Source organism: Pipistrellus kuhlii, unplaced genomic scaffold (assembly GCF_014108245.1).
Source record: "Pipistrellus kuhlii isolate mPipKuh1 unplaced genomic scaffold, mPipKuh1.p scaffold_m20_p_10, whole genome shotgun sequence".
Taxonomy (NCBI): domain Eukaryota; kingdom Metazoa; phylum Chordata; class Mammalia; order Chiroptera; family Vespertilionidae; genus Pipistrellus; species Pipistrellus kuhlii.
The window spans coordinates 19,097,015-19,122,408 of record NW_023425405.1 but is presented as its reverse complement, the minus strand read 5'-3'; the positions used below and the strand labels follow the sequence as shown (position 1 = coordinate 19,122,408).

The 25,394-nt window shown below is 39.7% G+C and overlaps 1 protein-coding gene across 9 annotated transcripts in view; it reads right to left on the bottom strand.

Annotated features, from left to right (window-relative positions):
- The window catches only part of UBN2 (ubinuclein 2), a 100,279-nt gene extending 79,972 nt beyond the window's left edge, over positions 1 to 20,307 (bottom strand). For 4 of the 9 annotated variants that reach the window (XR_006740783.1, XR_006740782.1, XM_045577261.1 and 1 more), the window contains exons 1-2: positions 19,497 to 20,306; positions 12,940 to 13,032 (exon numbers count right to left, since the gene is read on the bottom strand). Coding sequence is in view for 7 of the 9 variants with exons in the window: in XM_045577261.1 (XP_045433217.1) it covers positions 12,940 to 13,032; positions 19,497 to 19,970 (567 nt within the window). In the remaining 2 variants the exon portion in view is untranslated. Of the gene's footprint in view, positions 1 to 12,939; positions 13,033 to 19,496 lie in introns of all 9 variants that reach the window. The other 5 variants (XM_045577287.1, XM_036428274.2, XM_036428312.2 and 2 more) reach the window with 3 other exon arrangements.
- Between the last annotated feature and the right edge of the window lie 5,087 nt (positions 20,308 to 25,394).

Sequence of the window (25,394 nt, the reverse complement as noted above, 5' to 3'; positions counted from 1 at the left end):
TTGTCTTCTTTTGTCTGACTTATTTCACTTAGCATAATACCCTCTAGGTCCATCCATAATAAGATTCCAATCTTTTTTTATAGTCAAGTAATACGTATTCAATTATATATATGTACCCAGAGCAGCCCTAATCATAGCATTCAAAAGCTGAAGACAACCCAATGCCCACCATCCAGTGAATGAATCTGGATTACTATGCAACCAAAGAGAAAGGAACTAATACATGCAACACACGGATGAATTTCAGAAGCATGATGCTAAGTGAAAGAAGCATAAAAACCTAAGATTCCATTTACAAGAAACTCTAGAAAAGGCAAAAAAATAAAATAAAATAAAATCCAAAAACCTAGTGACAGGAGGTAGATCAGAAGTTGCCAGAGGTCAGAATTGGAGGGAGAGGATTATCTGTAGAGGAATAAAAGGGAACTTTCTGGGGTGAAGAAATTTTTCAATATCATGATTGTGGCAGTAGGTAGAGTATGTCTGCATTTCCCAAAACTCAAATTGCACATTTAAAATTGATCATTTGTATTTATTTTAATTTTATTTCAATAATGTTTATTTTTAAAACCCCTTGTGATTATTTCTACTTAAACTCTCTCCCTCTACCAAGCTTTATTCATATGACTATTCACACCTATAGCTTTCTTTCCATTCTGCCATAGCTATAATGCTGGCTATTATTTTTCACTTAAATTTAATGAATGCCTTAATGAGAATATCATCTCTTATCCTCAATTTATCCTATATAACATCATTCAATTAATATTTCTAAAATAGCATTTCTTATCATTCCCCTGCTCAAAATGCTTTAGAGGCAATCTACCTATTTTAAGATAAATCTAAAATCTTTACTATGGCATTAATAAAATGTTTTCTACGTGTTGAATCAAAACTTTCCAACTTTTTAAAAAATTTTTTCCATCTTAAACATATCCATTCAATCTATCCACTCACCTCAAACACAATGCTTTTCTTTCCTCATTCTTTCCCGTTATTTGCAATAATCTCTTAATCCTCTTTAAATTCTCCCACCTTTACTGCTCAACCCAAGTTTTAAATCTTCTCCTTGGTGCTTTCAACTTAAAAAATCACAACGATCTTTTTTTGCTGTCTTAACATATTTTTTTTTCTTTTGTTTAGGCACTAGCTGCCTATGAGACTGACCTAGGGAAAACTAAAAAAATAACAACAATAAAAACCAAATAGCTTCTGTTGTAATAGGCAGAATCAGCCATATGCATAAGTATAAACATCTTCTGGATAGTTGGAAATTTAGGAACATTTAAGACTAGTCAAGGAAACCAGCAGTTACCACAGGAAACATTAGTTGTTTTTAATAGTTCTGAGACCATAATAATCTAATATATGCAGAAAATGGTTAAAATAGATGAGTCTAATCAATGAGGATAAACAAAATATCTAAAGCTTTACTTAATTATAATTGTATTAATCTCAAAAAGGATCACACAAACTTAAGATCTTTACTAAGTATTAGTAGTATATCAATTATAGTACCGTAATAATGATAGAGGTATCGATATAAACTGTACATACTATGACACATCCATTCAATGTTAATAATCATTTTAAAACATAGTTGCCCTGAGAAAAAATATATAGCTGGTTTGGCTCAGTGGACAGTGTGTCGGCCTGCGGACTGAAGGGTCCCGGACCTGGTTGCGGGCTCAACCCCCAGTAGGGGATGTGCAGGAGGTAGCCAATGATTCTTTCTCATCATTGATGCTTCTACCTCTCTCCTCCTGTCCCTTCCTATCTGAAATCAATAAAAATATACTTAAAAACAAACAAACAAAAAACATGGTTGCCCTGGCCAGTGCTGGTACATGGTTAGAGCATCAGCCCACACAGAAGGCTTGTAGGATTCCTTGTCAAGGGCGCTTACCTGGGTTGCAGAGGCAACAAATTGATGTGTTTCTCTCACATCAACATTTCTTTCTCCTTCCCCTCCCCTCTTCCTTTTCACTCTCTAAAAATCAATGGAAGATTAAAAATGGCGGGGGAGTAAATGGATGCTATACAGACACGCTCCCAGGAGCAAACTGCAATTACAACTCAAATAAAGACTTGCTGAATAATCAAATGAAGACTCATTTGAGAGAACCCTAACAACCGAGGACAAAGTGGAGACCACAACAGAGAATGGTAGGAGGAGCAGAGGTGTGAAAGGGCTGGCCAGGCTTCCACATACAGCAACCAAGTTTCCGGAGAGATATCTCAGCTCAGGGGGGGTTGCCACTGAGAGCTCTGGGGTCTAATCCCCCAAGCTGGGTCCCCCAGCAGAGAACAACAGAACCGAGAAGGGCTCCCTCATAACATCTGGCTGTGAAAAGCAATGGGGTGGCTGACTGCAGAGAGACGGCAGGAAATGCAGGCATCCTCTTAAAGGGCCAATGCACAAAATTCCGTGTGCAGCCACTCACCTTGTGCTCCAACAGAGGGAAGGCAGAGTGGACTGGAGTTGTGTGAGCAGAATCCAGGATCGGGACTCTGGGATAAGAACTCACAAGGCAGACACCCCAGTTTCCTGTGAGGAGGTCATCTTTCTCACAGACATTTGCTATACAGGGGGATCCAGAGACATGGAAGTATGGAACAGAGTGTGGAATCTCAGAGGGAAGGCAGGAGAGGGTGGGTGGGTGGGAGGTAATCAAAGACCTTGTATGCATATATGCATAAGTCATGAACACAGACAACAGGGTGGTGAAGGCCTAGGGTGACGGTTGGGGACCAGCTAGAGGGGGGCAAAGGGGAAAAAAGGAACATATGTAATACTTTCAACAATAAAGGTCTAAAATAATCCTATATAATAAAAGCTTAATATGCTAAGTGTCCGACCATTTGACCGGTCACTATGATGCACAATGACCACCAGGGGGCAGACACTTTGACTGGCAGGTTAGCTTGCTGCTGGGATCTGGCTAATTGGGACTGGGCAAGATGGGCTGGACATGCCCTGGAGCCCTGCTGCGGTCCCTCCCCGGCCCTGATTGTGCAACAGTAGGGTCCCTTGGCTTGGCCTGTGTCCTCTCCCAATCCAGGACCCTTTGGGGTATGTTGGAGAGCTAGTTTCAGCCCGATCCCTGTAGGTCAGGCTGAGGGACCACTGGTGCACAAATCTGTGCACTGGGCCTCTAGTATATATACAAAATGCTCAAAGAATCATAACAAGCAGATAACTGATTATTAGCAATGAAAAAGGATATAATTGGAGACAGTGGTAAAGTAAAACTTTGGCTTAATTTGTATTACTAAAATTTGTTTTTAATAACAGGAATATATTCATGTATTATTCAGGTTCCCGGCCTCCCTGTCTCCTCCTTCCCTCACTCCCTCAGCACCCCACCACTGCTGCTGGTTGCCACCATGTTCCATGCCGCCCCCTAGTGGTCAGTGCATGTCATAGTGAGTGATCAAATGGGACACTATTAGCCTTTTATATATACAGATTTTCCAAATTAAAAAACACACACACAACCTTTGAATTTTTGCTACATCTAAAATGAAGGAACCCTTTTAAGATTATTCCCCTAGGGTATTAGTTCACTATGACTCAGAAGAAAATTACTTACTGAGTCATTAATACCTGCTTAACTTGATATTCAGTATTTCAAGCCAATGCAGTCTGATTACACTGTAACACTAAGCTGGAAAACATATAAACAAACATGATATTCTTGGTACAGGACCCCTTATTGCTTCCAAAAAATAAGAAATCTAATTAATAACCAACATCCATTTATCACCTATGGAAGACAGATCAAGCATGACACTTATTGCTAAGATTTCAGTCTTACAATTTAGAAGAAAATATCCCCTGGTCACAAAGCTTCCCTATTTGTCCCAGTCCTGTCACAACCTAATCTTTCTCCACCTCTGCTAATTTTCTTAATCTATCAGCAAGAAATTGTAGATTTAAATCACTGGGAAGAGAGCCAAGAGCTGATTTCACAGCATAGAAATAATACACCCAGATTTCTATAATCACCACTTATGGATACAGAGCCTTCCCCCCAGACACCCTAAAACTGCTGTTTCTCAATTGTTCTTAAGGGATTTAAGGAAGTTGAAGAGAGTTATTCAGCTCAAAGAGGCCAAGGAATTAAAAGGCAAGTCATGACAAGTGGTTACAATCAATAACTGAAATAAAGAAACTACTATTTGCGTTGAGAATTCTTTCTTGTCCTTTTTAACACCCCCCTTCAGTTTGTTTTTAAATGTTATAATATTTTTATTGTATATGTAATATCATACTGTTGTTGGTCTTTAGAAACTAACACTGTTATTAGAATTTATTTTGCTGGTGGTGGTAAGAAGTTTGCCCAAACTGCTTTACCTGAAGCTCTTCCAAGTTGATCCTTAGTGAGCAGACACAACATAAGGACAAAACAAACAGGAAAACCAGTCAAGGAAGTTCCCAAAAAAGTTGTAACCCCGTGCCCTGACCGGTTTGGCTCAGTGGATAGAATGGCGGCCTGCGGACTGAAGAGTCCCAGGTTCGATTCAGGTCAAGGGCATGTACCTTGGTTGTGGGCACATCCCCAGTGGAGGGGGTGGGGGATGTAGTATATATTTTGTTACTTCAATTTGTAATATCTTACTGTTACTTCAATTTGATCAACTTTTATTTAAAAGACTATTCAGAAACTACTTTCATACCATCAAATATATTTTTATCTTTTCTTTAAAATAAATATAAAGCTACAAAACTCTGAGAGTCCAAAAATCACATAGAATTAAGCTTCAAAGTGGTATTCAAAGTCTATGTAGTAGAGTAAGTAGATTTAAAGTCATAATGTAATTTCATAAATACTAATAAATGCCTGGCAGAACACAAATCTTCCTATTCAGAGTCATTCAGATTCAAATAGTCTTAACTCAACCCCTGCTAGGCACCAAGTATTGTGCTACATACTTTCATTAAGATTGCTGAATTTATATCCAATTCTAGGACAGCATGACCTTTCAAGATGGCTGGATAAAAGAGGAAAAAAAAACACAAGAAGAAATCTTCCAAACATCTGCCTCAGAAGGCTGAGAAACAAATCTACACCCATCAAACTCAACCTCATTCCGTCAAGAATATACACAGCCTCAGAAAAAGCGAACTCATTCTAGAAACTATCTAAAACTGAATTGGAAACTAGAATATTTAGCCTAAATACTTGGAGCCTTAAAACTGAGAATAAGGCCTGGCCAGTGTGGCTCAGTGGTTAAACACTGACTCATGAATCAGGAGGTCAATGGTTCTCTTTCATTATTGATGTTTCTATCTCTTTCCCTCTTCCTTCTTCTCTCTGAAATCAATATATATATATATATATATATATATATATATATATATATATATATATATATATATATATAACTATATATAAAAAAACAACAACAAACAAATAAAACAAAAAATTGTCAACAAGGAAAGGCAGGGGGCCTATTTAAACGGTATCTTGCTTCTCTTCTACAATAACCAATACAAATTTGGAGCCTATTAAGATGTAGAAATTTTTTATTGATTTTAGAGAGGAGGGGAAAGTGAGAGAAACATCAATGATGAGAGAGAACCATGGATTGGCTGCCTCCTGCACACACCCTAATGGGGATTGAACCCACAACCTGGGCATGAGCCCTTCACTGGAACTGAATCTTTTCAACTACTTACTCAATCCTTCTACCCCAAGCAACTGCTACAAGAGAAAGGACACATCCTATCTAGGTTATCTTCCCTTCTCCCTTAAGTGGTAGCCTACTCCACTTCATGCAATTCCTCTCCAGCCAAGCAACAGCTACATGTGGGAAATACCACAAAAAGCCCATAAAGTTGCCACTCGGGTCTTTCTCCAACCACATCATCAATTATCTTTGCTCACATCTGGAAACTCTCTATTGAATTTAACTTGCTCAGTTCTCTGAAACTTCTTACAAACACATTCTCCCCCACAATGGAAATGGCATATCCTCCCACATACTAGGTGTACCAGTTAATAATGGCGGATTTTGTAATCAAAGAAAACACAATAATTTCAGGAGAAAGATCAAAAGTGCTTTAGTCAAAGTAATGTCTATCACTAGCTACACATCTCCCCTTCCTTGCAGGTAATTTGAGGATACTGTCCCAATAGAACTTTTCTTGTTCTCTGGCAAACCCAATTTTCTTCATACGTTTTGAAATGCTGCTCAGAAAGTGCATGTGCCATTGATCGAAACAAGTGGTAATCTGAAGGAGCAAGGTCTGGTAAATACTTCTCAGGCAAGCCGAGACCAGTTTGGCTCAGTGGATGGAGCGTCGGCTTGGGGACTGAAGGGACCCAGGTTCGATTCCGGTCAAGGGCATGTACCTTGGTTGCGGGCACATCCCCAGTAGGGGGTGTGCAAGAGGCAGCTGATCGATGTTTCTCTCTCGTCGACGTTTCTAGCTCTCTATCCCTCTTCCTTCCTCTCTGTAAAAAATCAATAAAATATATATTAAAAAAAAATACTTCTCAGGCAAGATCTTTTAATGTGTCTTTAACTGGTTTTGAAGTGTGTGATGGTGCGTTATCATGAAGCAAAATTACTTTGCCGTGTCTTCTGGAACATTCTGTTCGTTTCATGATCAAAGCGTGGTTCAAAGTGAGTCTTTGTCAGTAGCAATCCGTATTAATCACCTGGTTTTAGAAGTTCATCATACACCACATCTTCCTGATCCCACCAAACGCAGAGCATTGTCTTCTTTCCAAAGCAATTTGACCTCATAGTCAATATTGATGGTTGAACTGGATCAACCCATGATTTTGTATGTTTGGGATTCTCAAAATAAATCCACTTTTCATTGCCAGTCACAATTAGATGAAAAAAAAAAGACTTTCATGCTGTTGAAGGAACATTTTACTGATGACTTTTCAGTTTTCCATTTTTCTTTCCTTCAGTTGATGTGGCATCCATTTAAAATCTTTCCCATTGCTTACAAATAATCAGAAATTGTTTGCTGAGCAACATTTAATCTCTCTGTGCAAGTTGTTTTTGAATTTGACATACATCTTCATCTAATAATGCTTATAATTGTTGGTCTTCAAATTTTTTTTGGTTGACCTGGACATCCTTTATCTTTCACATTGAAATCATCACTTTTAAAGTGTTTAAATCAGCGTTCATAGTATCTTGTGATGGAGCATATTCACCATAAGCCTCCCCGAAGTATATGATAACGTTTCCTTCAAAATAACAAATTAAAACTTCCTGCAAATGCTCTTTCTTTGGCACAAAATTTGACATTTTTAAGTGTAAAAATATCTATGATGTTAACATCTTTAGTAAATTTGATATATGAAGTTTTGAAGCTTGCTGTCAATACAAGACAGCATACATATCAAATTGCATATATATAAACATGTGTGTATCTCCATCTATTGAAAAAAATCCACATTATTAACTGTTAAACCTACTATACCACCAACTACTCTACTCACAGAGGAGAAAAGGCAAAATGTAAAAGTAGATAGACTGGTGAGTTCAATATATTAGGGAAAAAACAGTAAAACAAGTTCATCAACATCTGAAACCAGGCTTTGAGAACTGACCCACAGTTGTATTTTGTTTGGCCCAGTAGGTATTCTAATTACAAACCAACATTTAAAAGAAAGAGATGTTCTTTCAACATTAAAGTTAAAAAATATATATATACACAAACACACACATATATATGTTTGAACCAAGAGTTCATGGTTTCATTCCCAGTCAGGGTATATGACTGGATTGCAGGCTAGATCCCAATTGATGTTTCTATCTCTCCCTTCCTCCCCCTTCCTCTCTAAAATCAATTTAAAAATTAAATAAATAAATAAACAAATAAATGTTAAAGAGATTATCTTGGGGTGGCGAATACACGATATAACATACAGATATATTATAGAATTACACCTGGGACATATATCTTTTACTAACAAATGTCACCCCAACAAATTCAGTAAAAATAAAATAAGTAAACAAAAAAATAAATGAATGAATGAGATATTAGAGGAACCTAAGCCCAAATTCGTGCAGAATAAACAAAGGGATGGAGCCGAGTAACAGCTGGTCCTTTAGATAGGGCATGTGCTATTTACTATTTCGGACAATTGTCCACATTTATTGTCCATCTGGCTTATTTCACTGATTAAACAGCAAAAACCAGGAGGACATGTGAAATTTGCTATTCCTAAATTATAGGACAGTAAACCAAGTCTTTGTTGGCTGTTTAAGAGTGATCTTTTGTGACCACCTACACTGACAAGTTATCTTCTCTCAAGTCACTTTTATTGTGAAGATTTTCTTAATAGGTTCAAAATAATTTGTTGTGGTCCTTAAGAAAAATCAACATCAGTGGAGCATTCAATTAACAAAGGTTAAAATCCCATAGATATTTATGTTAAAAAGCATTTATGTACAGAATAATAGAGTAGTTCTTCAAAAGAGTGATATGTTTATATGACTAAAAAGTAATTTCACAGTTAGAAAGCTCTTCCAATATTTCACATACTAATATTTTTTTTGTTTTGTTAATCCTCACCCAAGGATATTTTCCCATTGATTTTTAGAGAGTGTAAGGGAGAGGTAGAGACAGAGAGAGAAACACTGATGTGAGAGAAACACATCAACTGGTTGCTTCCCGCACATGCTCTGACCAGGGTTGGGGATTGAGCCTGCAACCAAGGTACCTGTCCTTGACCAGAATCAAACCCAGGACCCTGCAGTCCATAGACCAATGCTCTATCCATGGATCCAAACTGGCTAAGACCAATATTCTAATTTTTAATTTGATGTTGATAAAACCTTTGTGTTATAAGATTGGCTAGGCCAGTGGTTGGCAAACTCATTAGTCAACAGAGCCAAACATCAACAGTACAACGATTGAAATTTCTTTTGAGAGCCAAATTTTTTTAAACATAAACTTCTTCTAATACCACTTCTTCAAAACAGACTCACCCAGGCCACGTTATTTTGTGGAAGAGCCACACTCAAGGGACCAAAGAGCTGCCTGTGGCTCGCAAGCCGCAGTTTGCCGACCATGGGGCTAGGCAGATCTTATTGTCCCTCACAGATATCAAAACATAAAAGAGACAAGAGCCTTCACTAAGGTCACCCTACTTAATATGGCAAAGATAGGCTCAGAATCCAGTTGTGTTAATTTGTAAGTCCTGTGGCTCCTTCCATTACAATACACTGCCTCTACTGCCTCTCATCCACTACTATCCTAAAAATGGTAGAAAAGCTATTCAGGGATTACAGAGAAATGTAGTTCAATAGGAGACTGGAAGTATCTATTCAATGACTCTGCAACAAAGTCTACAAAATTCATTCTGATTTCAAGAACAGAACTGGCCCTTCACTCACTTTCAGATTCCCAAAGGAGAGTCATTCATTTCTATGGAACTGCTTGGCACTGCACTTGTATGCCATACATATCTCATCTTACCAATTATTTTGAAAGATTTTTCCAGGCGAGGGCAACTGTTATGCTGCATTTTGCATCCATTGTAAATGCTCAATGCTTCATTATTTCTACACAAAATTTAACAAATAACTCATCTTTCATTCCAGGAAACAAAGGCTAGAAACAGCCTTCATTAATTTTCAGAATTAAAGACAGACATCTAAATTGTAATATGAAGGAAACAAAAATAAGAAAAGGTACTAGGGATTACAAGTTTTGTGTATATAAACCTTAAATAATTAAGCCCTCTTTTTTCTCATCAGGTGAAAAAATAATTTAAAAAATAAAATCTAACTTTAGAGGGTTGACATGATTTTACATATAACATATAAAAGATTTTTTAACTTAAAAATATATCTATAGATGTCTGAATTTGCTACCACTAAGCACCAATAAAAATCTTTGTTTTAGCTTAATGATTTTTTTATTTTTTTTAATCCTCACCCAAGGATATATTTAGTGATTTTAGAAAGGAGGAAGGGTGCCGAGACCGGTTTGGCTCAATGGATAGAGCGTCGGCTTGGGGACTGAAGGGCCCGGGTTCGATTCCGGTCAAGGGCATGTACCTTGGTTGCGGGCATATCCCCAGTAGGGGGTGTGCAAGAGGCAGCTGATCGATGACTCTCTCTCATCGATGTTTCTAACTCTCTATCTCTCTCCCTTCCTCTCTGTACAAAATCAATAAAATATATATATAAAAAAAAAAAAAAGGAGGAAGGGAGAGAAACATCAATTGTACCTCCTCTACATGTCCTTTTAGGCTTATGAACATAAAGTCTTCATAAGACAGTGCATTTATTTATTTATTTTGTTAATCCTCACTATTAAAAAACTTTTTATTGCTTTCAGAGAAGAAGGGACAGGGAGAGATAGAGAAACATCAATGATGAGAGAATCATTGATCGGCTGTGAGTCAAGGTATTTTAAAACTTTACTTAGAATGGAAATCAGCTCTAGCTGGTTTGGTTCAGTAGCTAGAGTGTCAGCCTGTGGACTAAAGAGTCACAGGTTTGATTCTGGTCAAGGGCACATGCCCAGGTTGTGGGCTTGATCCCGTTGGCAGCCTGCAAGAGACAGCCAATCAATGATTCTCTCTAATTATTGATGTGTTTCTCTCTCTCTCCCTCTTCCTGAAATCGATAAAAATAAAAAGAATGAAAATCAGAGAGTAAGTAGGTAAAATAAAAATCTAGGAAAGAGCCCTAGTTGGTTTGGCTCAGTGGATAGTGTGTTGGCCTGCGGAATGAAAGGTCCCAGGTTCGATTCTGGTCAAGGGCATGTACTTGGTTGTGGGCACACTCCCAGTGGGAGGTGTGCTAGAGGCAGGTGACTGATGTTTTTCTCTCATCAATGTTTCTAACTCTCTCTCTCTCTCCCTTCCTCTCTGTAAAAAATCAATAAAATATTTTTTAAAAACATATTTTATTGATATTTTACAGAGAGGAAGGGAGAGATACAGAAACGTCAATGAGAGAGAAACATTGACCAGCTGCCTTTTGCACATCCCCTACCGGGGGTGTGCCCACAACCAATGTACATGCCCCTGACCGGAATCGAACCTGGGCCTTTCAGTCCGCAGACCGATGCTCTACCACTGAGCAAAACCGGTTTGTTTCGGCCAATAAAATATTTTTTTAAAAAGGATTTTAAAAAAATCTAGGAAAGAAATACAGTCTCTTAATTTGGATTAGAATAAGAGCAACATTTTATCCCTGCACAATGACAATGATTGGATATACACCAGTCAGTGGAAATTAATTTTACACACCAACTAATTTCAGAACACTTATTTTCCTGTCAAGTACTATTCAAGGACTCCCCAGCAAGGCTTAATGCCATGCTACTAATAATTTACTATAGCACCATTTACAAGAGCAGATTTTTGGAAAACTATATCATTTGAGGATTGGTTAAATAAATTGTGGTATGTCCACATGATGGAATACCATGCAACCTTTAAAAAAAGAGAAAAGGCTCTCTTTGTATGTTATATTTGGTTTTTTGTTTGATTAAATATGTTTTTATTGAGTTTTTGAGAGAGAGGAAGGGAAAGGGAGAGAGAGAGAGGAAACTTCGATGAGAGAGCAACATCATCAAATGGCTGCCTCCTACATATTCCCTACTGGGGGATCGGGTCCCAACCTAGGCATGTGCTCTGACAGGGAATCAAACCAGGACCTCCTGTTACATGGGCTGACCAATAAGCCATACTGGCCAGACTGTTATATTTGTTTTTAATCCTTGATTTTAAAAAAGACTAACGGTTTTGCCGAAACCAGTATGGCTCAGCGGTAGAGCGTCGGTCTGAGGACTGAAAGGTCCCAGGTTCGATTCCGGTCAAGGGCATGTACCTGGGTTACGGGCACATCCCCCGTGAGGGGTTTGCAGGAGGCAGCTGGTCGATGTTTCTCATTGACATTTCTGGCTCTCTATCTCTCTCCCTTCCTCTCTGTAAAGAATCAATAAAATATATTTAATAAAAAAATTAAAAAAAGACTAATGGTTTTAATGTTGCTTAGCTTCAGTTTGAAGTGCAACTTTCACTAATAACTGCAATAAAAAGCTTTGCTATGAAAAAGAAACAATCTATTGTGGCATAGAATATTAAAAATACATGAACTTTTCAGGTAAACAAAACACTTTCAAAAAAATGTCATGCTGCCAAAACCGGTTTGGCTCAGTGGATGGAGCGTCAGCCTGCGGATTGAAAGGTCCCAGGTTTGATTCCGGTCAAGGGCATATACCTTGGTTGTGGGCACATCCCCAGTAGGGGGTGTGCAAGAGGCAGCTGATCGATGATTCTCTCTCACTGATATATCTAACTCTCTATCCCTTTCTCTTCCTCTCTGTAAAAAAATCAATAAAATATATATTTTTAAAAAATGTCATGCTGCTTCTATAATAATTCTGATCTCAAGGGCCTAAAAGTACACACATTTATTCTCTTAACCCCTAAAGAGGCAGGAAGGGTTGAGAATTACTATACTAAGGACATTAAAGTATCATTCTCAATGGTAGCAGAAAGGGCAAAGGATTCGAGTTAGACAAACCTTGATATGCAGCCTAGTTCTTGCCAGTGGGGGAACTGAGATCAGTTCCTTAACCTTGAGCTCAGAGCCTCAGTTTCTTCATCTATAAAATATGGCCAATCCACTTATCTTGTAGTTTTGTTATAAGGATTGGAGTTAATATATGTGGGGTTTTTTTTGTTTTGTTTTTGTTTTGTTTTTTGGAGTTAATATATGTTAAGCAAACTGCCTAACTCTAGAAAGAATAAAATAATGATAGGTAGTGTTATAGCCATCAAAAGCCTATTAGAATGTCTATTGGACTATAACCATTTATTTGGATTCAATTTTTTGAGAATAAGGTATGCAATGAATATTATATGCTCTCCCAATCTATCACAGAAAGAAAACCAGCCAATAGGATATAATTACCTAGGTGAAACACTTTTTTATACTCACATATTTCATTTCAAACTTCTTGGCCAACATTTCCACTTCTTGCCTCTCTTTATGCTCATCATTAAATGGGTCTTCTGAGTGAATGGGCTTCTTCTGATTCAACGTGAGTGGGAAAAGAAATAAAAGTATTAGTATTAATTCAATCAGAGTTGAATATATCCTTAAATTTGACAATGAGAATCATTTTTTCCAAATATTAACAAATATTAAGTTAGAAGCATTAAAAATAACTGGAAAGAAATGTTGGTTTGTAATAAAAATATTTACAGTTTTAACTGATTTTTTTTTCCTGGTATATTTTATTTTATTTATTTTTTTAATTAATTAATTTATTTTTACATATTTTATTGATTTTTCCCCCCTCCCTCCCTCTTAACTGATTTTTATACAGTCTTTTTTTTTTTTTTTTTGGTGGATAAGAACTTAACAATGCAAACTGCCTCTACTGTAAAATGATTTTATGGTCACCTCATACAAAAGAAGGCTAAAGCATGGATGGAACTGAAAAGCATTATATTAAGCGAAATAAGCCAATCAGAGAAAGATAAATATCATAATGATCTCACTCATTTGTCGAATATAATGAACAAGATAAACTGATGAACAAAAACAGATCCAGAGACAGAGAAGTATAGATCAGACCATCAAACATCAGAGGGAAGGTAGGAAAGGGCGGGGGTAAGGGGGAGAACTCAACCAAAGGACTTGTATGCATGCATATAAGCCTAAACAATGGACAGACACTAGGGAGGTTGAGGGCATGAGGGGAGGGGGGAGGATTAGGGAAGCAATAAGAACACATATGTGCCGAAACCGGTTTGGCTCAGTGGATAGAGCGTCGGCCTGCGGACTGAAGGGTCCGGGTTCGATTCCGGTCAAGGGCATGTACCTTGGTTGCAGGCACATCCCCAGTGGGGGGCATGCAAGAGGCAGCTGATCGATGACTCTCATCGATGTTTCGAACTCTCTATCCCTCTCCCTTCCTCTCTGTAAAAAAATCAATAAAATATATTTTTTTTAAAAAAGAACACATATGTAATACCTTAATCAATGAAGAAAAAAATTTTTAAAAAGAAGGCAAAAGAACTCTAAGAAAATTAGGTAAAAATAAAAACCCCACTTATAACTGTAGTTTGAGATCTTCCCAACAAAGATTAACTGCTTTGGTCAGGAAATGCTTCTAAGGGAATCTCTAGGTTATTAATTTAGAGTCAGCATTTAATCATCTGCGCTGTGTTATCACTAGGTAATCTATAGCTGCTTTGGCTTTGTGCTGAGGCCCAGAATCAACCTCTATAACACCTACATCCTGTCAATGGCTATCCATTTAAACAAAGCTAGAAAGTGAAATAACTGCAAACAGAAAACATTACATAGTTTACTTCTAGCAGGGGAGAGTAAAATTTTATTATAATATGTGTTAATCACACACAGATAGGATCCCACATTTTCCATTTTTACCAAAACAAAGTATAAACAAACAAGAAAATAAATCACATATTTTACTCAAGTTTACTATTTTAACAAAAACATTTCATACATATGGCTTTTCAATATACAAAAAAAGCCAAAACAAAGAGCTACAAGACAACTGACTAGAAAGTTAATTAAAAAAAGAGGAAGGTTAGACTACAAGTTTTTACTGAAGTAGCATCTTCAAGTAATTAATATTGAAAGTATGTGAAAATTTGCCAAAACCGGTTTGGCTCACCGGTAGAGCGTCGGTCTGCGGACTGAAAGGTCCCAGGTTTGATTCTGGTCAGGGGCATGTACCTTGGTTGCGGGCACATCCCCGGTAGGGGGTGTGCAAGAGGCAGCTGGTCGATGTTTCTCTCTCATCGACGTTTCTAGCTCTCTATCTCTCTCTCTTCCTCTCTGTAAAAAAAATAAATAAAATATATTTTTTTTTAAAAAGAAAAAGAAAAAAAGAAAGTATGTGAAAATTTGAAATACTGGATACAGATTTAGTTAACCCTGAAGAGCAAGGGGGAAAATGCACAAAGGACAATATTTGCACACTGTGAAATTGAGACACTTCATTCTGGATACAAAAGCTGAGATATAATCAGTCTAAAAAATACGACAGAAAAAATGGACAGGATGAATACAATTAGGGCATTTAGAATAAAGGAATAACCCTTAAAGTTTAAAGGAAATAATTTTAGAATCAATTTTTATAATAACTAATAAATTACAGAATCCTTTACCCCAATAAGAGTTACCACTGGAAAATATAAACATGATCTGAAAGGAAATAACCGAACCGGAACTGATAGATAATACAATAAGAAATACTAGGCATGTTCAGAGTACGACCTTATGTTGAGACTAAAGTTAAGGACTTTAAGGACAGTGAGCAATCACCATGCCTTGCCATTATAAACTGTTCCTTCATGTCACTGTGAAGTTCAAATATTAGATCTTACTACTGGTCTGACTCGTTTTACATGTGCAAACAAACACATGGTTTTGTTTTGTTTTTTAAAGAAGAACACTTTATATGACATTCTAAAATGTTTTATGTAGACTTTATATAGGCATCAATAGTAAATCTCGTATTTACACGACAATCTACAAATATAACTTTACAAAAACTGACTCACTGTTCTTTCATAGTTAAAAAATAACTCCCTACCTATAATCAAGGCTCTAAGTAAGTTGTATGATTTTTCAGGTGAAAAAGATCTGAAAATTAGTAAATATCAAAATTACCAACTGCCACCAGGCAAAATTGAGACAATAATTTTGTTCTTTGACCTTAACTCAAAACCATTTTCAGGAGATCTTTAATATATGTTATCCAAAATAAGCACTATAAAAAACAGTGGGCCCTGGCTAGGTTGACAGAGAGGTCACTGACAACTTCTGGTCAGGACACATGCCAAGTTTCAGGTTTGATCCCCAGAATGCAGAAAGCAGCCAATGGATGTTTCTATCATTAATGTCTCTCTCTCTCTCTCCCTTCCTCTATCTCTAAAATCAATTCTAAAAAATTCTAAATTAAAAAAAACACATTTTTTTTCAAAAGGCAATTGAATACTATAGAATTCTATAACCATATAATCATGGTAACATGATTATCTTTATTTTTCCTTTTATAGTAAATCTTCAATTAATCATTCTGAATACACAAATAAGCTAAAAGAAGCCCAGCCAGTGTGGCTCAATGGCTGAGCACAGACCTATGAACCAGGAGGTCAATGCCTAGAATCCTTTCCCAGTCAGGGCACATACCAGGGTTGCAGGCTTGATTGCAAGTTTAATCCCTAGTGGTGGGAGTGGAATAGCCACTCCACTATTCTCTCTTATCATTGGTGTTTCTATCCTCTCTCCCTCTTCCTTCCTCTCTAGAAACAATAAAAAAAAAATTTTTAAAAAAGAGCCAAAACAAATTCATGTTCTGGTTAAGTGTTTTTCTGGTTTACTAAGAGTCAAAAAAAATTTTTTTTAAATATATTTTATTGTTTTTTTATAGAGAGGATGGGAAAGGGATAGAGAGCTAGAAATATCGATGAGAGAGAAACATCAATCAGCTGCCTCCTGCACACCTCCCACTGGGGATGTGCCTGCAACCAAGGTACATACTACCCTTGACCAGAATCGAACCCGGGACCTTTCAGTCCGCAGGCTGCCATTTTATCCACTGAGCCAAACTGGTTAGGGCAAGAGCAAAAAATGTTTTTCTTTTGTAGCAATTACTACCAAAAAGTATTCCTAAATTGTACTATTTCCCTTTAGCCAGAAATGGTGAACACATTAATCTTTCAGGATAGAGATGATTGCAATGCTTCAGTCATCATACTGAACCACTTAATGAGGACTCAATACTCTACAGAAGTAACAAAGGTTAAGGGTTTAGCTAATCTGTGTCCTGACGACCTGGAAGGATATTTTGATTTTCATATTTTGCCAACATATGCTCATTTATTTTCGCTATTCCTCATTAATAAAAAATATAGAGGATAAAAAAATTCTATACTGCATTCAGGTAATTAGGGCTTTATTATTTTGTTTTAAATGCACCTCAATATAGATGGTGTTCACAGGTAACACATTTTTTATACCTATACCTATCAACTTAAGGATCTGAAGCTAAAGTTTTCTTATTCAACGATAGATGGCTATTTCAAAATTTTAGAATCTTTTTCTCTTAATTTTTATAAGATCTCTCTTCCTCCCCTTTCCACTCTTACTCTGATATTAATTGATAGTTGTTCAATTACAATAACTTAAAATTAAAGCTATTTAGAAAATATTACAACATCCCTAAAAATAATTGCATTTCCCCTAAAGAGAAAAAAAACCAAAATTGGGAATTGTCACTTTCCTGACCAATTATAATGTCCACACTTTGCTTTTTAATGGTCTCTCTTCCTAGGATTTCCTTTCATGGGTCTAGGACAACTTTAGTTTAGAAAAGTATTTTCTATAATTATGTAATGAATATGTTCTTTGGAAGCAATCATAGGAAAATATGACACATCTTTGTTGCAAAGACGCATTAGCGTCCTCCTTTGTAAAATGGAGGTACTGGATCCTACCTCATGAAGTTCTGCTGCACGAAACTAGATAAACCATGCACCATACTTAGAACTGGGCCTAGTAAACTGTAAGAACTAAGTAAATGTTAGGTATTCTTATGTGTTTTCACTCAAAAAGGATGCTTTTCATCTGCAATTTATAACAGATTAAGAAGAAAAACTGCAACCTACTTAGATTACAAGATGAAATAGAATTTATTTGAAAAATGCAGCAATCCAATATTTTAAAAAATGTTTTTTGGGAAAAATGACATCATTTATAATTAACAGGGACATTAAAATGAGCTCAAAGGGTAAAATATTATGAGGAAGTGACCAAAATGATCTCTACCCTTAATTCATTTTATTTGAAAACATCAAAAGATTAGTTGGCCATAAAACAAAGAAAACCTAGTGGCATTATTTAAAATTTTATTTTTAGCCGGTATCGGTTTGGCTCAATGGATAGAGCGTCCGCTTGGGGACTGAAGGGTCCCGGGTTCGATTCCGGTCAAGGGCATGTATAATACCTTGATTGTGGGCATATCCCCAGTAAGGGGTGTGCAAGAGGCAGCTGATCGATGACTCTCTCATCGATGTTTCTAACTCTCTATCTCTCTCTCTTCCTCTCTGTATAAAAATCAATAAAAATATATTTAAAAAAAAAGACTTATAACATTTTTTTTTTTTAAACTAAGAAGCCATTCATTTCAACTATGAAGATAGTTCAGGACTGCCCAGCCCTCATGGCTCAGTGGGTGAGAATCGACCTGTGAACCTTCTGATTCCCAGTCACATGCCCAGGTTGCTGGCTGATCCCCAGTGTGCACGAGGCAGCCAATCAATGATTCCCTCTCATCATTGATGTTTCTATCTCTCCCTCTCACTTCTTCTCTGAAATCAATAAAAATACGTATTTTAAAAAAAGACAGTTGAGGATAAAAACAAAACAAGTGACTTCTGGAGTCCACTAGACCTGTGCTAAAGCAAAACCTAATAAAAACACAATTTCTAAACAAGAGGAAACTATTCTCTTATTACTGTTACTCTATCATTCCCCTTTTTAGTTTACTTCTGAAAAATCACAAACGCATGACAAAAAATTACAATTACCAACAAACCTCTCTTCTATCTCCATTGTTTACCAGTTCTATCAAAGGCATAGCTACATATTACCAATAAAGTTTTTAAAAATTCAAAGCTAACATTTTTTTTCATCATTCTCCAAAAATGACAATGGCCAAGCCCAATACCCGCCCACTCAAAACTTATTAGCTAACGATATGCATTCAAATAAGCAAGTGTAGTAGGTGCCAAATAAAACAGGAGAGTCACCTTTCCATTCAATGACGATACGAAACCGCGAAGAAAAAAATTAAAAGGTTCACCAATACTAACACGAGAAAAATCAAGTAACAAGATAACTAACACTTGTTCATTTTCAAAGCGGAATTCTTAGCCTGAAAATGTTTCGATTATTTTTTTAAATCCCCTTCCATTCAGAAAAAAATCCTGCCCGCTCACAAGCGCATCTCAGCAGCCACAGCGCCGAGCACAACAGAGATGAAGACGAAGGTAACACCGGAGGGATTTACACAATTTCCCTGCTAGATGGGGAGGAGGGGCGTGTCCCCCCAAGGTTTTCGCTTCCTTTCCACTGGAAAAGGGCAGCCGGGAAGCGTTACACGGAAAACCCACGCACACAACTTGCACGGCCCTCAGAATTTGTGTGGGAAGCAAAAAAGAAAGGAGGAAAAAAAAAAATGTTTCGAAAAGGTGCCGAGGAAAACCGGCTCGGGGCGGCTTTCGGCTCACGGCGGGGGTCGGTGGAGCCGCGCGGGGAGCCCGCCTGGGCTCACCCCGGGAAGCGGAGGGAAGCAGCGCCAACCATTGGTCCACCCGCTCCGCCCCTGCCCCCCTCCGCCAGCCCACCCGAGACGCGCAGGGGGTGGGCGTCAGAAAGTGCAAACCACTGAGGAAGGCGGACGGGTCCTGAGGCTCCCGGGGTGTCGGGGGTGAGGGGGGGACCTTCTGTACCCGTTGTTCTCCGCACGAGAGCAGCTCCGGGTAACTGAACTCGACGCAGCTCTCGTCCGTGGGATCCTTGAGCACCAGCTCCAGGCGCACCGTCTCCCTCGGCGGCCTCCGCTGCGGGGAAGCCGACTCCCGCGGCGGGGGCGGCTGCAGGGGAAGCTGCGGGAGCGGCGGCGGCGGCGGCGGCTCGGGCCGCGGGGGCTCGCGCTGCAGCGACATGGGCGGCTCGGGGCGGCCGCCCTCGCGCGGGGCGGGCGGCTTCTCCCGCGGCGGCGGCGGCGCGTCCGAGCGGGGGGCAGCCTCCCGCGGGACCGGCTGCTCCGCCCGCACCGGCGGCTCGCGCTGCGGCTGCGGCTGCGGCTCCAGCCGGGGCGGCTCGCGGGGGTACTCGGGCTCGCGCTCGGCCCCCGGGTACTCGGCCTCGCGCCGCCTCACCGGTGACAGGCTGATAAACGCTACTCGGCGCGGCTCCGCCATCCCTACTGTTCTGGCCCTCTGCCCTCGCTCGCGCCGGCGCCCGGGTCGGCGCCGAGTTGTGTGCCTGTCCGCCCTTCCTCTGGCTCTCCGTCGCTTTTCTTCCCTCCGCCGCCCTCAGCCGTTGCCGCCGACGCCACCGTGAGTGCGGTCCGTGCCCGCTTCCCCGCCGCTATGTCCTGGTGGGCTCCACCGCCATCGCCAGGGTCGCCGCGGCCGCCATGTTGGATCCCCCACATAAATAGAAGCAGGCCGCGAGCGGGCGCATGCGCACTCGGGAGGCGCTCCCGTCCACCTCCGTGGCTGCGGCTCAGTTTTCCTCCCAACAGTCTGGGAGTCCAGACAGGTCAGCGGAAGTGACGTACGTCGAGGCCGGTTTCCTTGGAAACGGAGACGCTGTCTGCGCCCTTTCTGAAAGGGAGGGGTTGAGGGAGGTGGTTCCCAAGAAGCTTCGTATCAGCATCCGGAAACCCGAGGCGCTAGCTAGCCGAGGGCGAGCGTCTGGATGTGCTTGGGACCGACCTGGTCATGGCGCTGAGTCCCGTCGGGCACGTGCCACCCGCTCTCGGCTCTAGAGTTGGGTTGTCAGGTGGTTATTCCGGGCGGATTCGGGGAAAGTGTAGGGGGATGCGAGGACTAGCTGATATACCTGCCCGCCCTAGCTGATTTTTTCTTTTAACTTTTTTTTAAAGTGAACCTTGCAAAGCTTTTCCACAGAGAGGAAGAGAGAGGGATAGAGAACTAGAAATGTCGATGAGAGAGAAACATCGACCAGCTGTCTCCTGCACGCCCCTTACGGGGATGTGCCCGCAACCAACGTACCAACGTACATGCCCTTGACCAGAATCGAACCTGGGACCTTTCAGTCCACAGACCGAGGCTCTATCCACTGAGCCAAACCGGTTTCGGCAGCCCTAGCTTATTGAGGGGAAGAAAGGAAATGGCTAACTCCAGCGGGACTCGCCAGGCGGCTTCCCTCCGCTGAGCGCAACACTGACTCCCACAGGCCGCCCTGCCCGAGCCCCACAGTTGCCTTGCTTGGCCCGGGGAGGAGGAGGAGAGAGGAGGAAGAAGGATTGCGTGTGGCAAGGTCGAAAATGCGCAAAAACGTTTTGCATTTGGGAAATGGAACACGCCAGTGAACAGCTCTGGGGTCTTTCATAAAGACTCAAGTGTTGATATGAATCGCAAAGTGCTTAAGAGGGTTTGGTGGTATTGTAGGGGACATACTCTCTGAAAGTAGGTGCTGAGAGATCCACTGCAGGGTGGGGGAGAAACCTGGGTCGGGCACGCCCTGCAGGCACTCCCAGATAGACTAATTAGATTGCATATTAAATGGATGACGGTTACTGTCCGTTTTCAGCCATTAAGTAGGAAGTAAATTTCAGGGCTCGCCCTCCACATCCTTGAAGGAAATCCTGTTAATTCCATTAACCGGATAAGAACAATGTTACCCATTGACGGAGCTCCGAGTCGAGTCGTGTGGCGTCACAGAACAATTCTGAGTACTTTTTTTGTTTGTTTGTTTTGCTCTCCTATTATGTTCCCTGAAGATGATGATGGGATAGATGGTTCCAGAGGTCCCTCCCAGCTCTAAAATGCTGTCATTTCCCCCTCGGCACTCTGTTTTACCTCCAGGATCCTCTTTCCCTTTGCTCCTCCTCTGATTCTGCCATTAGAGTCGCATTTTTGTCACCTGTCTTCAGTCTCTTTTCCTCCCGTCTTGCAATGGAGGATATTACTACTTCTAAAATACTTTTTTTTTATAGTATTATATCACTTTGTTCTAGCTGCAACTTACTACCTGCAAAGTAAGATGGTTTGCCCTCTGGAGTTAAAAGTTAGGAAAAGCTTAATTGGCAATGTCAGAGACAAACAGAATCAACATTAATAGATAGTATGGAATACAGTTCATGACTTCTTATGCTTATCTTCTCTGAGGATGGCATATTTAAGACGGAAAGTCTTGAGAAGATGATAAAGGAGGGTACCACATAGAAAGAAAAGCAAAGGTAAAATCTGCAGAGGAAGTGGCCTTGAAGGGTTGGAAAAAAGGTCAGAATGGCTGGAGCACAGCCAACAAATAGGGGAGAGATAAAGGAGATAAATCCCAGCAAGAGGTAGGGGCCAGGTCTCAAGGACTGGGAGATGATTCCTGCATTTGGCAAATGGAGATTATTAGTGACTTTGAGGAGCTTTTTTAGTTTGTGGCACATTATCCTCATTGGTCTATGCAAGGCCCTTCTCAATATCTCTTTCCTTTCTCTCCCTCTCTCTGAAATTTTTCTTTTTTTAAAATACATTTTACTGATTTTTTTATAGAGAGGAAGGGAGAGGGATAGAGAGCTAGAAACATTAATGAGAGAGAAATATTGACCAGCTTCCGCCTGCACACCCCCTATTGGGGATGTGCCGGCACCAAGATACATACCCGTGACCAGAATCGAATCTGGGACCCTTCAGTCCGCAGGCTGAGGCTCTATCCACTGAGCCAAACCAGTTTCGGCTCTCTGAAATTTTTCTTATCATCGTATACCTCCAACAGAAATTCTGAAGTTTGACTTTTTGTGTGTGTGGGAGCTTGTAAATATGTGTATTATTTTGCATGCATATATTATTAATTTGTAAAGTCAATGTTATGTATCTTATTTTGTTTCCTTTTTTACCATATATTTTCTAAATCTTTATTGTTGAGAGTATTAGAGATGTCCCCCATTTCTCTCCCATTGCCCCCCTTCCACCTGGTTTCTGCCCCGCCCTAGGCCTGTACCACTACAGTCTGTGTCCATAGGTAATGCATGCATGCATAAAAGATCTTTGGTCAATCTCTTCCCCACCCACCCTTTCTTCCCTCTGAGATTCCTCAGTCTGTTCTATGTTTCAATGCCTCTTGGTTCATGGGTCGATGTTCAACCACTGCACCACACTGGCTGGGCTAGTTTATAACTTTTGAGTAGTAATCTGCAATGGTATATTTTGTCTATTCATTTAGTGATGGGCACTCAGGTTGCTTCCTGCTCTTCCCTCACTACCACAGAGCAGCTATGAACATACTCATTCATCTGTGCTTTGGATCTGTGTAAAAATGTATTTGGGACAAATACTTAGGTTAGAACTGTTGGCTCCTAAGATACCCAAACACATTATGGGGCTGCTCTCCAGAATAGCTGAAGCAGTGCATATGAATTCCTGTATCACTTTCTGCCCTTCACTGCATTGCCACCACCAAATCCAGTTTTATTTTTGGCAATTATTATTTTAATTTGCATTTCTCTGATGACTAAGGAATTTGAACATCTTTTTCAATGCCTGTTAGTCTTTTAAATTTCCTCTTTGTAAATTTCCTGTTTATAATCATTGTCTATTTTTGTATTTGTCCTTCTTCCATTCTCTGTTTTTCTCTTGTTGCATATACAAAAATTCCTTTCTTTTTTTAATTTAATTTCTTTATTATTTAAAGTATTACGTATGTCTTCTTTTTACCCCATTGACCTCTCCCTAGCCACTCCCACCTTCCAGCACATACCCTTACAATAATTTCTTATCAGTGAGAAAAGAATTAATTATTTAATAAACAGTTAACAACATAGGCATATGGACATGAATAAAATTGTATTCACTAGAAAGCATAAATTTCTAGTGAATCAAAGTTTTAAATGTCAAAAGTGAAACCATAAAAACTTTAGAAGAAATCAGCTGAGATTTTAAATAATCTCACACTAGAGAAGACATAAGTATATTTTATTTTTTATTTATTTTTATAACATTTTATTGATTTTTTACAGAGAGGAAGAAAGAGGGATAGAGAGTTAGAAACATTGATGAGAGAGAAACATCAATCAGCTGCCTCCTGCACAACCCCCACTGGGGATGTGCCGCAATCAAGGTACATGCCCTTGACCGGAATCGAACCTGGGACCTTTTAGTCCACAGGCCGATGCTCTATCCATTGAGCCAAACTGGTTAGGGCATACGTATTTTTTATCATTTCAATTATTTAAAATAAATTTCTGGTGACAGGAAAATAGCCTTTCAACTAATAGACATGACAAACTTTAAAAAAATTGCAACATATTTCACAAAGGGTAAATTTCCCTAATTTATAAAGAGTTCCTGTAGATCAAGGAGAAACAACAATAATAACCTAATACTGGTATACTAGTAAAAATGTATACAAATAGTTCACAGAAAGGGAAATAAAACAGCAAATGAAATATGTTTAACCTGGCTCAACTGCTATATCAAAAATATGTGAAAGAATATATGCACCAAAAATTATATATATCCTTATGTTCATAGCAACACAATTTACAATAGCTAAGATTTAGAAACAGCCTAAATGCCCATCAGCAGATGAGTGGATAAAAAACCAAGGTACAGCCGAAACTGGTTTGGCTCAGTGGATAAAGCGTCGGTCTGCGGACTGAAAGGTCCCAGGTTTGATTCTGGTCAAGGGCATGTACATTGGTTGTGGGCATATCCCTGGTAGGAGGTGTGCAAGAGGCAGCTGGTCGATGTTTTTCTCTCATTGACATTTCTAACTCTCTAGCCCTCTCCCTTCCTCTCTGTGGAAAATCAATAAAATAAAACAACAACAACAAAAATCTATGGTACATTTATACAACGGAATACTACATGGCAATAAAAAAGAAAACTCTTACCATTTGCAACAGCATTAATGGATCTCGAGAGTATTATGCTGAGCAAAATAAGCCAGTCAGAGAAAGGTAAGTATCACATGATCTCACTCATCTGTGGAATCTAATGCATCAAATAAACTGATGATTAAAAATAGACCCAGAAGCATGAAAAGACTGTTGAACCTCTCAGAGGGAAGGCAGAAAAGGGTGAGTGGGAAGAAATCAACCAATGAACTTATATGTAGATATGTATAACCTGTGGACACAGACAATGGGGAGATTAGGGTCTGGGGCAGGGAGGATGGGAGTAGCTGGAAGAGGTTTATGGGGGAAGAAGGACCTAACAATACTTTCAACAGTAAAGATTAATAAAATATAATAAAAATATGTTCTTTTCTAACTTCAATAAATTGCCTTCCATAGAAAATATCAATTTCTATTCCACCAACTATGTATGAGGGTCTCTATAGCTCTACTAGAGGCCTGGTGCACAAAATTCGTGAATTGGGGGTCAGTCCTTCAGCTAGCTCTGCACCCTCTCCAATCTGGGACCTCTCAGGGGATTTCCATCTATGGGGATCAGGTCTAAACTGGCAGTCAGACATCCCTCTCACAATCCGGGGCCACTGGCTCCTAACCGCTCGCCAACCTGCCTGCCTGATCACCCCGTCTGCTCCCCTGCTGGCCTGATCGCCCACTACTGCCATCCCTTGCTGCAACCCATCTCCTTCACCGGGCCCTGCCTCTGCTGTGCACGTGGCATCTTGTGAAGGCCATCTTGTGACAA